This window comes from Ranitomeya imitator, chromosome 4, assembly GCF_032444005.1.
Source record: "Ranitomeya imitator isolate aRanImi1 chromosome 4, aRanImi1.pri, whole genome shotgun sequence".
Classification (NCBI taxonomy): domain Eukaryota; kingdom Metazoa; phylum Chordata; class Amphibia; order Anura; family Dendrobatidae; genus Ranitomeya; species Ranitomeya imitator.
The window spans coordinates 583,111,704-583,125,943 of NC_091285.1; the positions used below are offsets into that span (position 1 = coordinate 583,111,704).

Consider the following 14,240-nt stretch of genomic DNA (forward strand, 5'->3'; position numbering starts at 1 on the left):
GGGTTTCCACTGTTTAGGCACATCAGGGGCTCTCCAAACGCGACATGGCGTCCGATCTCAATTCCAGCCAATTCTGCATTGAAAAAGTAAAACAGTGCTCCTTCCCTTCCGAGCTCTCCTGTGCGCCCAAACAGGGGTTTACCAAACATATGGGGTATCAGCGTACTCAGGACAAATTGGACAACAACTTTTGGGGTCCAATTTCTCCTGTTACCCTTGGGAAAATACAAAACTGGGGCTAAAAAATAATTTTTGTGGGAAAAAAAAAAGAATTTTTATTTTCACGGCTCTGCGTTATAAACTGTAGTGAAACACTTGGGGATTCAAAGTTCTCACAACACATCTAGATAAGTTCCTTGGGGAGGGGTCTAGTTTCCAAGATGGGGTCACTTGTGGGGGGGTTTCTACTGTTTAGGTACATTAGGGACCCTGCAGACCAATCCATCTAAGTCTGCATTCCAAATGGCGCTCCTTCCCTTCCGAGCTCTCCCGTGCGCCCAAACAAGGGTTCCCCCCCACATATGGGGTATCAGCGTACTCCGGACAAATTGGACAACAACTTTTGGGGTCCAATTTCAACTGTTACCCTTGGGAAAATACAAAACTGGGGGCTAAAAAATAATTTTTGTGGAAAAAAAAGGATTTTTTTATTTTCACGGCTCTGCGTTATAAACTGTAGTGAAACACTTGGGGTTTCAAAGCTCTCACAACACATCTAGATGAGTTCCTTAGGGGGTCTACTTTCCAAAATGGTGTCAATTGTGGGGGGGGGGGGGGGTTCAATGTTTAGGTACATCAGTGGCTCTCTAAACGCAACATGGCGCCCCATCTAAATTCCACTCAATTTTGCATTGAAAAGTCAAACGGCGCTCCTTCCCTTCCACGCTCTCCCATGCGCCCAAACAGTGGTTTACCCCCACATATGGGGTATCAGTGTACTCAGGACAAATTGTACAACAACTTTTGTGGTCCAATTTCTCCTGTTACCCTTGGCAAAATAAAACAAATTGGAGCTGAAGTAAATTAAATGTTCATTTTTATTTAAACATTCCAAAAATTCCTGTGAAACACCTGAAGGATTAATAAACTTCTTGAAAGTGGTTTTGAGCACCTTCAGGGCCCAGGGGTGCAGTTTTTAGAATGGTGTCACATTTGGTTATTTTCTATCATACAGACTTCTCAAAATGACTTCAAATGAGATGTGGTCCCTTAAAAAAAAAAAAAATGGTGTTGTAAAAATGAGAAATTGCTGGTTAACTTTTCACCCTTATAACTCCCTAACAAACAGGGTGGATAAAAATCAATGTATTTTATTAAAAAAAAAAAATTATATATATATATATATATATATATATATATATATATATATATATATATATATATTCACCTTCCAACGGCCCCCAATCTCCTCAGCAGTGCAAGCGGCTGCTTCCGTTCCCAGGGATGCTTTGCGCAAAGGACCTTTGTGACGTCACGGTCAGGTGACCGCGACGTCATCTCCGGTGCTTCTTGCAATGCATCCCTGGGAACGGAAGCCGCCGCGTGCACCGCTGAGAGCCGGGAGGACTCCGGGGGCCATTAGAAGGTAAGTATCTATTTTTTTTTTATTTAATTCTTTTTCTTTTTTATCAGGGATATGGTACCCAGGGCCTGGAGGAGAATCTCCTCTCCTCCAGACCAGGATACCATCCGCACATGAAGAACTCACTTTACGCATGGTGGGCATAGCCACATGCGTAAAGTGAGCGTTTCAATGCAATCCTATGGTTGCAGAATCGCCGCAGAAATAATGAACATGCTGCGGATTTTACCGCTATGCGATTCCACAACGGGAAAATCCACAGCATGGGCACAGCAACTGCGGAATCCCATAGGATTGCATGGGTATGCAGTTTTTAAGCATTTCCATTGCGGTCTATCACAGTGATCAAAATGAACCAATAGGAAAAATCTCCTATTGTTGCCGGCCGTCAGATCTCAGTACGCACTCGCCATTTTCTTCCTGGAAGGAGGGACCGGGGAGGCTAGGGTGAACCCCATTTACTCTCATCTGATGTGCTAGATCATATCAGAGGAGAAATAAATGGAAACCGGACATTTAAATTTTTTACGGTTGCCGTTATTCCATCAATAACAGCGATCGCAACACTGGGGATGGTAAACGACCCAAATCATGTTCTCTGGGGTCATGATAGCTGAGACCCCAGAGATTTTCCAAATCTGGAGGGGGTGCTACAACCTTACTTCTCAGCGTCGTTAGAAAACGGCACTAAGGCCATGTTCATATTGCATTTGGTGCAGTCTGTTTAACGCATGCATTAAACGGACTGCGCAACACTAATGACTTTTAAAGATCGCGTTAGGCTTTTTTCACACTAGCGTTTTTTGGCATACGTCGCAATGCGTCGTTTTGGACAAAAAAACGCATCCTGCAAAAGTGCTTGCAGGATGCGTTTTTTTCTCCATTGACTTGTATTGACGACTAGTGTTGAGCGATAACGTCCGATACTTGAAAGTATCGGATAGTATCGGCCGATACCCGAAAAATATCGGATATCGCCGATACCGATATCCGATACCAATACAAGTCAATGGGACACCAAGTATCGGAAGGTATCCTGATGGTTCCCAGGGTCTGAAGGAGAGGAAACTCTCCTTCAGGCCCTGGGATCCATATTAATGTGTAAAATAAAGAATTAAAATAAAAAATATTGATATATTCACCTCTCTGGCGGCCCCTGGACATCACGCTGGTAACCGGCAGGCTTCTTTGTTGAAAATGAGCGCCTTTAGGACCTGCGAATGACGTCGCGGCTTCTGATTGGTCGCGTGGCGGTCACATGAGCGGCACGCGACCAATCAGAAACCGCGACGTCATTCGCAGGTCCTAAAGGCGCTCATTTTAAACAAAGAAGCCTGCCGGTTACCAGCGTGATGTCCAGGGGCCGCCGGAGAGGTGAATATATCAACATTTTTTATTTTAATTCTTTATTTTACACATCCCTATGGATCCAATACCGATACCCGATACCACAAAAGTATCGGATCTCGGTATCGGAATTCCGATACCGCAAGTATCGGCCGATACCCGATACTTGCGGTATCGGAATGCTCAACACTATTGACGACGCATTGCGACAGATTGCCACACGTCGCATCCGTCGTGCGACGGATGCGTCGTGCTTTGGTGGACCGTCGGGAGCAAAAAACGCTACATGTAACATTTTTTGCTCCTGACAGACCGCTTTTTCCAACCGCGCATGCGCGGCCGGAACTCCGCCCCCACCTCCGCCGGAGAAATGCATCCGCTGCCTCCGTTGTGCAGTGCGTTAAACGCTAGCGTCGGAATCTCTGCCCGACGCATTGCGACGGGGAGATTCCGACGCTAGTGTGAAAGTAGCCTTATGCGATCGCGCAGAAGCTCCATCTGCAATAGCCGTGACGGACGCGTCTGAGGGTCCGTCACAGAATGACGGCACATCGCTAACACATGCAGATTATGACATGCATTAGCGATGTGCTACATAATGGCAGTCAGTGGGTGTGATGAAGTACCCGTTACATTGCGTTAGTGCCGCTGTGTAACAAATGCCATCAGTGCATTGCCATTAACGCAATATGAACCTGGCCTAAGAAATAAGTACCCTTAACTGCCGCCGTTAAAAGGCGTATTGGTAATCGTTAAGGGGTTAAAGGAAACTTGTCAAGCCAAATAATGCTATTAACCTGCAAACTAACAGTGTAAATAAGATGTCCGGCTGCTCTACTAAGAGTGCAGCACTCAGGAGAAGATGGACTTTGTTCCTTCCAGGAGCAGCCAGCTGTCAATTATACAGGTGTGCCAGCGCAGGCACAGTCACTGCTCAGTATACTGGGAGTGGTGGCTGTAAACACGCCCCTGTGCTGACTGACAGCTGGCACAGAAGGGCATCAGTGACAGGTTCCCTTTAACCAATCATCACAACTTGTTTGGTTCCTAGGGATCGTAGCGAGCCTAAATGTGGAAACGTTATTACAGGCAAATTGTAAATCTGTGGGCTAGAAGGAGAAAAAAAAATAAAAAAAATTTAATTTACGGTACACGGCGGTCTATCGTCCAGTTCAATGGCCAGGTGCATGGTCTGGGGGAAGGCTGATATATTCTTCTAATTTTAATGGCACTGTCAGCACAGAATAGTTCCTGTTCAAGCCAAGCCCCGCCACTCGGTGCTTCATGGCTTGGCCAATCATTTATATACACCTTCCCACCTGCTTGCGTTCTGTTTCCACCACCCTCTGACAGCTCTGGCATCATAAAGCCAGAGAAAGGAGGAGATAAATGGGAAACAAGCAGGTGGGTAATATAAATGATTGGCCGCGCTGTGAAGCACCGAGGGGTGGGATTTTGAACAGTCATTCTGTGCTGACAGTCCAGTCCCTTAACTGTTATAGGGAAGCAGAGGGATATAATAAACTGAGCTGGTCCTCTCCTTACCCTGCTCCAAATGCTTGCACTCTGGGACTATTCCATTCTCTGCTTATAGACTGCTGCGGTGAGGTCATGACTACAATGCACATCACTGCTGCAGCCAATCACTGAGCTCAGCGGCTCAGAGTCTACATTGGCTGAGCAGATACTCGCCTAAAGGTACCGTCACACATAGCGACGCTGCAGCGATACCGACAACGATCCGGATCGCTGCAGCGTCGCTGTTTGGTCGCTGGAGAGCTGTCACACAGACCGCTCTCCAGCGACCAACGATCCCGAGGTCCCCGGTAACCAGGGTAAACATCGGGTAACTAAGCGCAGGGCCGCGCTTAGTAACCCGATGTTTACCCTGGTTACCATCCTAAAAAGTAAAAAAACAAACGCTACATACTTACCTACAGCCGTCTGTCCTCGGCGCTCTGCTTCTCTGGTCTGGCTGTGAGCGCCGGGCAGCCAGAAAGCAGAGCGGTGACGTCACCGCTCTGCTTTCCGGCTGACCGACACTCACAGCCAGAGAAGGAGGAGAGCAGAGCACAGCGCTGGAGGACAGACAGCGGTAGGTAAGTATGTAGTGTTTGTTTTTTTACTTTTAGGATGGTAACCAGGGTAAACATCGGGTTACTAAGCGCGGCCCTGCGCTTAGTTACCCGATGTTTACCCTGGTTACCAGCAAAGACATCGCTGAATCGGTGTCACACACGCCGATTCAGCGATGTCTACGGGGAGTCCAGCGACGAAATAAAGTTCTGGACTTTCTTCCCCGACCAGCAATCTCCCAGCAGGGGCCTGATCGCTGCTGTGTGTCACACTGGACGATATCGCTAGCGAGGACGCTGCAACGTCACGGATCGCTAGCGATATCGTCTAGTGTGACAGTACCTTTACCCTACCCAACGTCAAGCCACTACTGCTCCAGTCTGTTTACATTACCTATATAGTCAATCATTGAGCACAGTGATTGGCTGCAGTGGTGATGTGCACTGTAGTCATCACATCACATCAACCAAAAAAAAACAGAAAACTGAGCAGCAGCAGAGAGCCACCACTCAAGGTAAGGTGAATACCAGCTCAGTTTGTTTTAGATCTTTGAAACTACTGGTGATAAAATGCTAAAGCCAGTAAACCATTTAATGGAAAAATATGGCCATAGTATGACTATAAAACTAAGATCATACATACTACAGTACTTTCAGACCGTCTACTGGAGTGGGAGAAGTTATGAGAACAGCTGCTGATCTCATCCGTTTTATGAGTGACCATTTCAACGGATGCACAAAAACACCATCCATATGGCATCAGTATTTAGCAGATCCATTGAAAAGATAGAGGTTTTTTTAATTAACATTTTTAAATTAAAGATGAAAAAAAAAAAACAGATAACAAACGGACCACTATGAGAACCTATTTTCCATATGCTTGCGTGAACTTAGCCTACATCACAAAACTGGCCATATATTAAAATGTCAGGGACCCATCACAGCAAGGACGGCATCTAAAACTACCAGTGATCAGATATGGTATCAGATGGTATAGCAGACAAGGGACCTGGTGCTCAGGAAGGATATAATGGGGTGCTCAGAAGGATATAATGGAACTAGAGAGAGTACAAAGGAGGGCAACAAAATTAATAAAGGGGATGGGAGAACTACAATACCCAGATAGATTAGCAAAATTAGGATTATTTAGTCTAGAAAAAAGACGACTGAGGGGCGATCTAATAACCATGTATAAGTATATAAGGGGACAATACAAATATCTCGCTGAGGATCTGTTTATACCAAGGAAGGTGACGGGCACAAGGGGGCATTCTTTGCGTCTGGAGGAGAGAAGGTTTTTCCACCAACATAGAAGAGGATTCTTTACTGTTAGGGCAGTGAGAATCTGGAATTGCTTGCCTGAGGAGGTGGTGATGGCGAACTCAGTCGAGGGGTTCAAGAGAGGCCTGGATGTCTTCCTGGAGCAGAACAATATTGTATCATACAATTATTAGGTTCTGTAGAAGGACGTAGATCTGGGGATTTATTACTACAACTGAACATGGACAAAACAGAATTCATTATCTTTCCCCCATCTCACTCTACCCCTCCACCAGACCTATCCATCAATGTCAATGGCTGCTCACTTTCCCCAGTCCCACACGCCCGATGCCTCGGGGTGATCCTCGACTCTGCCCTCTCTTTCAAGCCACATATCCAAGCCCTTGCCTCCTCCTGTCGTCTCAAACTCAAAAATATTTCCCGGATCCGTGCTTTCCTTGACCGCCACACTGCAAAAACGCTAGTGCATGCCCTTATCATCTCCCGCCTCGACTACTGCAACCTCCTACTCTCTGGACTCCCCTCTAGCACTCTGGCACCACTCCAATCCATCCTACACTCTGCTGCCCGACTAATCTACCTGTCCCCTCGCTATTCCCCAGCCTCTCCCCTGTGTCAAGCCCTTCACTGGCTTCCTATCGCCCAGAGACTCCAGTTCAAAACCCTCACACTGACATACAAAGCCATCCACAACCTGTCTCCTCCATACATCCGTGACATGGTCTCCCGGTACCTACCTACACGCAACCTCCGATCCTCCCAAGACCTCCTTCTCTACTCCCCTCTCATCTCTTCTTCCCATAACCGCATCCAAGACTTCTCCCGTGCTTCCCCCATACTCTGGAACTCTCTACCCCAACACATCAGACTCACGCCTACCATAGAAACCTTCAAAAAGAACCTGAAGACTCATCTCTTCCGACAAGCCTACAGCCTGCAGTGATCCTCAACCTACTGAACAGCCGCACAGCCAGCTCTTCCCTCTCCTAGTGTATCCTCACCCACCCCCTGCAGACTGTGAGCCCTCGCGGGCAGGGTCCTCCCTCCTTATGTACTCGTGTGCCTTGTTATCTGCTCATGTTTAATGTATTTGTCTATATTTGCCCCGTATTCACATGTAAAGCGCCATGGAATAAATGGCGCTATAAAAATGTATAATAATAATAATAATGATGGAATATAGGCTGAACTGGATGGAAATGTCTTTTTTCGGCCTTACTAACTATGTTACTATGACCCTCATAGAAGAAACATCTCCATTTGTGACAAGCGAGCATGCTCAGGTGCTAACCGAGTGTTCTCGGCGGGGTCAAATATGTTCGAGTCCCTGCAGCTGCATGTCTCATGGATGTTCGACAGCCGCAACATATGCAGGGAGTCTGTTTATTAGGCCGGAGTCACACTACAGTGAGATACGGCCGAGTCTTGCAGGTTAAAACCAAGCTCTGGCACCGGCACTCCGGAGCGGAGCGTGCTGCTCCATGTATTGCTGTGCGGCCGCACGCTCCGCTCTGGAGTGCTGGTGCCAGAGCTTGGTTTTAACCTGCAAGACTCGGCCGTATCTCACTGTAGTGTGACTCCGGCCTTAGACAACCACTACATGTGCTGACATTGTTGAACAGTCGTGAGACATACAGCCACAGGGACTCGAGACTTTTTTCGAGCACGCCAAAAGGCAGTTAGCATCTGAGCATGCTCAGATAAGACCTTACCCTGGCACATGCATTCATCACTAATCTGTATACCAGACAATAGAGGGATATTCAGGGAGTTGGGGGTTCTCCTAGTAATACAGCATATGGAGAGGGCGATCCAGGAGCCGCACACCCTGACCTCTACAGCCAACATTGTAAGAGAAGAAAAAACAAGCTTTAGGCTACTTTCACACTGGCTTTTTTTTTTTTAATACGTCGCAATGTGTCGTTTAGGGGAAAAAACGCATCCTGCAAAGTTGTTTGCAGGATGCGTTTTTGCCCCATAGTGTTACATTACCGACGCATTGCGACGTATTGACAAACGTTGCAACCGTCTTGAGACGGTTGCGCCGTGTTGTGGCGGACCGCCAGGAGCAAAAAACGTTAAATGTAACGTTTTTTGCAGCCGGCGGACCGCTTTTTCCAACCGCGCATGCGCGGCCGGAACTCCGCCCCCACCTCCCCATAGGGCAGCGGATGCGCCGGAGAAATGCATCTGCTGCACAACAAACGCTAGCGTCGGGCCGAATCCGACGCTAGTGTGAAAGTAGCCTAAGTGAACTGCTGGGAGTGCTCAGAACTTCCCAACATAAGTAATCTTGGCCCCCCCCCCCCCGCCGGCCAGGGTCGCCCCACAACAATCCCCCCCCCCTCCGGCCAGGGTCACCCCGCAACATGCCCCCCCCCCCCCCGCCGGCCAGGGTCGCCCCGCAACATAGCCCCCCCCCCGCCGGCCAGGGTCGCCCCGCAACATAGCCCCCCCCCCCCCCCGCCGGCCAGGGTCGCCCCGCAACATAGCCCCCCCCCTCCCCCGCCGGCCAGGGTCGCCCCGCAACATAGCCCCCCCCCCTCCCCCGCCGGCCAGGGTCGCCCCGCAACATAGCCCCCCCCCTCCCCCGCCGGCCAGGGTCGCCCCGCAACATGCCCCCCCCCCCTCCCCCGCCGGCCAGGGTCACCCCGCAACATGCCCCCCCCCCCAGGGTCGCCCCGCAACATGCCCCCCCCCCCCTCCCCCGCCGGCCAGGGTCGCCCCGCAACATGCCCCCCCCCCCCCCCGCCGGCCAGGGTCACCCCGCAACATGCCCCCCCCCCCCCGCCGGCCAGGGTCGCCCCGCAACATGCCCCCCCCCTCCCCCACCGGCCAGGGTCGCCCCGCAACATGCCCCCCCCCCTCCCCCGTTTTTGCCCCATAGTGTTACATTACCGACGCATTGCGACGTATTGACAAACGTTGCAACCGTCTTGAGACGGTTGCGCCGTGTTGTGGCGGACCGCCAGGAGCAAAAAACGTTAAATGTAACGTTTTTTGCAGCCGGCGGACCGCTTTTTCCAACCGCGCATGCGCGGCCGGAACTCCGCCCCCACCTCCCCATAGGGCAGCGGATGCGCCGGAGAAATGCATCTGCTGCACAACAAACGCTAGCGTCGGGCCGAATCCGACGCTAGTGTGAAAGTAGCCTAAGTGAACTGCTGGGAGTGCTCAGAACTTCCCAACATAACTAATCTTGGCCCCCCCCCCGCCGGCCAGGGTCGCCCCACAACAATCCCCCCCCCCCCCTCCGGCCAGGGTCACCCCGCAACATGCCCCCCCCCCCCCGCCGGCCAGGGTCACCCCGCAACATGCCCCCCCCCCCCCCCGCCGGCCAGGGTCGCCCCGCAACATAGCCCCCCCCCCCCCCGCCGGCCAGGGTCGCCCCGCAACATAGCCCCCCCCCCTCCCCCGCCGGCCAGGGTAGCCCCGCAACATAGCCCCCCCCCTCCCCCGCCGGCCAGGGTCGCCCCGCAACATGCCCCCCCCCCTCCCCCGCCGGCCAGGGTCACCCCGCAACATGCCCCCCCCCCCCAGGGTCGCCCCGCAACATGCCCCCCCCCCCTCCCCCGCCGGCCAGGGTCGCCCCGCAACATGCCCCCCCCCCCCCCCCCCGCCGGCCAGGGTCACCCCGCAACATGCCCCCCCCCCGGCCAGGGTCACCCCGCAACAAGCCCCCCCCCCCGGCCAGGGTCACCCCGCAACATGCCCCCCCCCCCGCCGGCCAGGGTCACCCCGCAACATGCCCCCCCCCCGCCGGCCAGGGTCACCCCACAACATGCCCCCCCCCCGCCGGCCAGGGTCGCCCCACAACATGCCCCCCCCCGCCGGCCAGGGTCGCCCCACAACACACAGTAAAGACAAGAGACTCTTACTACAGGGCTCTCATCATTACCACCCAGGGCATAGACGCCATGATAGCAGCCACTAGAAAGAGCCCCACCGCTAGAGGGCAGGACTACCCGGGCGGTAGCCCTATCACAAGGCAAAGAGCAGGAGCACCCGGGGATGGGCGAGGCCTAGATGGACTAAGATAAAACAAGTGACATCCCGGGAAGACCGGAGGCCATATGGACAGGAGTCGGCGCCCCCTGCTCAGTCAGCGCGCAACGGGGACCTCGGGGATATACATGAATAAAGCGGTGGCGCAGCAGCCCGTGCTCTCACCCCAGCTGTCGGTCTCCGCCATGTCTTCCCGCTGCCGCTCCGGCTCTCTCTGACTCACCGCGCGGCGCACTCAGGTCTAGTGGGCCCCTCACCGGAAGTACGTCACTCCACCCAGTGCCGCAGCCGGCGCCATCTTGCTACTCCCAAGTCTTCTACATTGCTTTACATAGGAGTTGGAGGGTGAAGTCGTTTCGGCTCCACAGATGCTGGCGCGGAGCAGGAGCACTTCCTGTGCATGACACGGGAGAGGGAGGGAACAGCGCAGCCGGCAGTGTGGCACTGTGCTCCGCCATGTTCCCGCTAACACGTGAGAGTCACGTGGTCTCAGTACTCAGTGGGCTCTGTACTTGTCCTGACACGTGTGGAGGAGGGGACGTGCGGCTCTGGGGTCTGCTGGCGCGACTACGGGGCTGAAACAGATCTGTTTTTTTCACAGACAGACTTGTAGACTGCAAAAAATGGCGACTGTGAAGAAATAGCACACGGGTGTAACTCCACTGTTTACAGGGAAATTGCAGAGGCTTTTGGGCCTTAAAGGGGTTAGCCATGATTATTAGATTTTTTCGCTATGGGCCGAAGAGCTAATAGGCAAGTAGTTCCTAACTACCTTCCTGTTCTACTCTGTGGTGTCGTGCTGAGCGACAGGTGGTGTAGTGCTGAGAGACAAGACGGTGTACTGAGTGACAGGCATTGTGCTGAGTGACAGCTGGTGTTGTGCTGAGTGACAGGCGGTGTCGTGCTAAGTGACAGCTGGTGTTGTGCTGCGTGACAGGCATTGCCGTGCTGAGTGACAGCTGGTGTCATGCTGAGTGACAGCCGGTGTCTGAGTGGCAGAAGACCTCCTGCTGCCTAACAGTGGGAAACTGTCAATTCACATGACCTCAAAAGTCGTGCCCTGTCAACAGTAGTGGAAGAAGAAGAGCTGCTCTGCCATGTGGAGCTGCGAAATCGCCAGCAGGAGCTGTCAATTAACGCTCAGAGCTGGTGCTGGATGGAACAGGCAGGTAGTTGCGTCTGTTAGCTATTCCCTACCTGTTAGTTTTTTAGGCCCATAGTCAAAAAAGTAAAATGTCCTGGATAATCCCTTTAACCTCTTCCCGACGTGCCATATATACGCGGAGTGACAGCTGGTGTCGTGCTGAGTGAAAGGCATTGCCATGCTGAGTGACAGCTGGTGTGGTGCTGAGTGACAGCTGTTGTGTTGTGTGACAGGCGGTGTCGTGTTGTGTGACAGCTGGTGTCGTGCTGCGTGACAGGCGGTGTCGTGCTGAGTGACAGCTGTTGTGTTGTGTGACAGGCGGTGTCGTGTTGTGTGACAGCTGGTGTCGTGCCGAGTGACAGCTGGTGTCGTGCTGCGTGACAGCTGGTGTCGTGCTGAGTGACAGCTGGTGTCGTGCTGAGTGACAGGCGGTGTCATGCTGAGTGACAGCTGTTGTGCTGTGTGACAGGCATTGCCGTGCTGAGTGACAGGCGGTGTCGTGCTGAGTGACAGCTGGTGTCGTGCTGAGTGACTGGCGGTGTCATGCTGAGTGACAGCTGTTGTGCTGTGTGACAGGCATTGCCGTGCTGAGTGACAGCTGGTGTTGTGCTGTGTGACAGGCATTGCCGTGCTGAATGACAGCTGGTGCCATGCTGAGTGAAAGGCATTGCCATGCTGAGTGACAGCTGGTGTGGTGCTGAGTGACAGCTGTTGTGCTGTGTGACAGGCGGTGTCGTGTTGTGTGACAGCTGGTGTCGTGTTGTGTGACAGCTGGTGTCGTGCTGCGTGACAGCTGGTGTCGTGCTGCGTGACAGCTGGTGTCGTGCTGAGTGACAGGTGGTGTCGTGCTGAGTGACAGGTGGTGTCGTGCTGAGTGACAGGTGGTGTCGTGCTGAGTGACAGCTGGTGTCGTGCTGAGTGACAGCTGGTGTGCTGCGCGACAGGCATTGCCGTGCTGAGTGACAGCTGGTGTCGTGCTGAGTGACAAGCGGTGTCATGCTGAGTGACAGCTATTGTGCTGTGTGACAGGCATTGCCATGCTGAGTGACAGGCGGTGTCGTGCTGTGTGACAGCTGGTGTGCTGTGTGACAGCTGGTGTTGTGCTGCGTAACAGGCATTGCCGTGCGGAGTGACAGGCGGTGTCGTGCGGAGTGACAGGCGGTGTCGTGCTGAGTGACAGGCGGTGTCGTGCTGTGTGACAGCTGGTGTGCTGTGTGACAGGCGGTGTCGTGTTGTGTGACAGATGGTGTCGTGCTGAGTGACAGCTGGTGTCGTGCTGAGTGACAGCTGGTGTCGTGCTGAGTGACAGCTGGTGTCGTGCTGTGTGACAGGCATTGCCGTGCTGAGTGACAGCTGGTGTCGTGCTGAGTGACAGCTGGTGTCGTGCTGAGTGACAGGCATTGCCGTGCTGAGTGACAGGCGGTGTCGTGCTAAGTGACAGCTGGTGTTGTGCTGCGTGACAGGCATTGCCGTGCTGAGTGACAGCTGGTGTCATGCTGAGTGACAGCCGGTGTCTGAGTGGCAGAAGACCTCCTGCTGCCTAACAGTGGGAAACTGTCAATTCACATGACCTCAAAAGTCGTGCCCTGTCAACAGTAGTGGAAGAAGAAGAGCTGCTCTGCCATGTGGAGCTGCGGAATCGCCAGCAGGAGCTGTCAATTAACGCTCAGAGCTGGTGCTGGATGGAACAGGCAGGTAGTTGCGTCTGTTAGCTATTCCCTACCTGTTAGTTTTTTAGGCCCATAGTCAAAAAAGTAAAATGTCCTGGATAATCCCTTTAACCTCTTCCCGACGTGCCATATATACGCGGCACAGCAGGAGCTGCGTTTCCCCCAAAGCTATACAGCGCCGCTACTTGTGGTCACCGCCCAATGCAGCGTGGTGAAGACGGCTGCTAATCCTCCGCCGAGCTGTGTCTCCTGCTCCTGTGATCTCCTGCTGTGTTGTGTGCTGGCTGCTGTATGACTGATCTGTGATCACAGCATAATAATAATTTTATATAGCGCCAACATATTCCGCAGCGCTTTACAAATTATAGAGGCGACTTGTACAGACAATAGACATTACAGCATAACAGAAATCACAGTTCAAAATAGATACCAAGAGGAGTGAGGGCCCTGCTCGCAAGCTTACAGACTATGAGGAAAAGGGGAGACACGAGAGGTGGAACAGCAGCAGTTCCCATTTCTCCCCACTCCCAATTGTATTTTTTGTGCTATTTCCGTGTGTGTGGCATCCTGCGCTGAGCATTCATGCTCTTCCAGTGGTTGCAGCGCTCTGATTGATATCGCTGACAATCAGAGACTGCGCCAAGGGACTTTTTCAGAGTAGTGGACGTTACAGTATGTGCCGTCCCATTTTTCTTTTAGATATAAAAATAGTACAGACTAGCTTTATAGGGAGGTAGTGTTTTTCTTTTGCAAAAAAAAAAAAAAAAATGTGTCGAATAAATTTTTAGGTAGTGCATTAGTGGAACGTACGTCGCATTGTTAGTGACATCCGTTTCTCTTTGCCCCCCCCAAAAAAGAATAGCGTTGAGTAACTTTATAGGTAGGGCATTAGTGTAGTCGACATCACAAATTTTTTTTATACAAACGTTTTGTTTATAGCTAATGGGATTTTTCTTTTTGTTTTTTTTTTTCTTCTGTGTTTCTTCTAAATTTTGTACCATTTACCAGGGCTGTGGAGTCGGAGTTAGTTTTTGTCGGAGTCGGTAGAAATGTTCCGACTCCAGCTTTAAAAAAAAATGTATTAATATTTCATAATTGAACTTTCATATGAATTTTATAAATGTTACTCAAATATA

At 51.8% G+C, this 14,240-nt stretch overlaps 1 protein-coding gene across 2 annotated transcripts in view; it reads right to left on the reverse strand.

Moving 5' to 3' along the window:
• EIF3J (eukaryotic translation initiation factor 3 subunit J) overlaps positions 1 to 10,621 on the reverse strand; it is a 39,191-nt gene extending 28,570 nt beyond the window's left edge. The window contains exon 1 of one of the 2 annotated variants that reach the window (XM_069766459.1): positions 10,456 to 10,621. In XM_069766459.1, coding sequence (XP_069622560.1) covers positions 10,456 to 10,477 — 22 coding nt within the window. In that variant the 5' untranslated portion in view covers positions 10,478 to 10,621. The remainder of the gene's footprint in view (positions 1 to 10,455) is intronic. The other variant, XM_069766460.1, reaches the window with a different exon arrangement.
• Between the last annotated feature and the right edge of the window lie 3,619 nt (positions 10,622 to 14,240).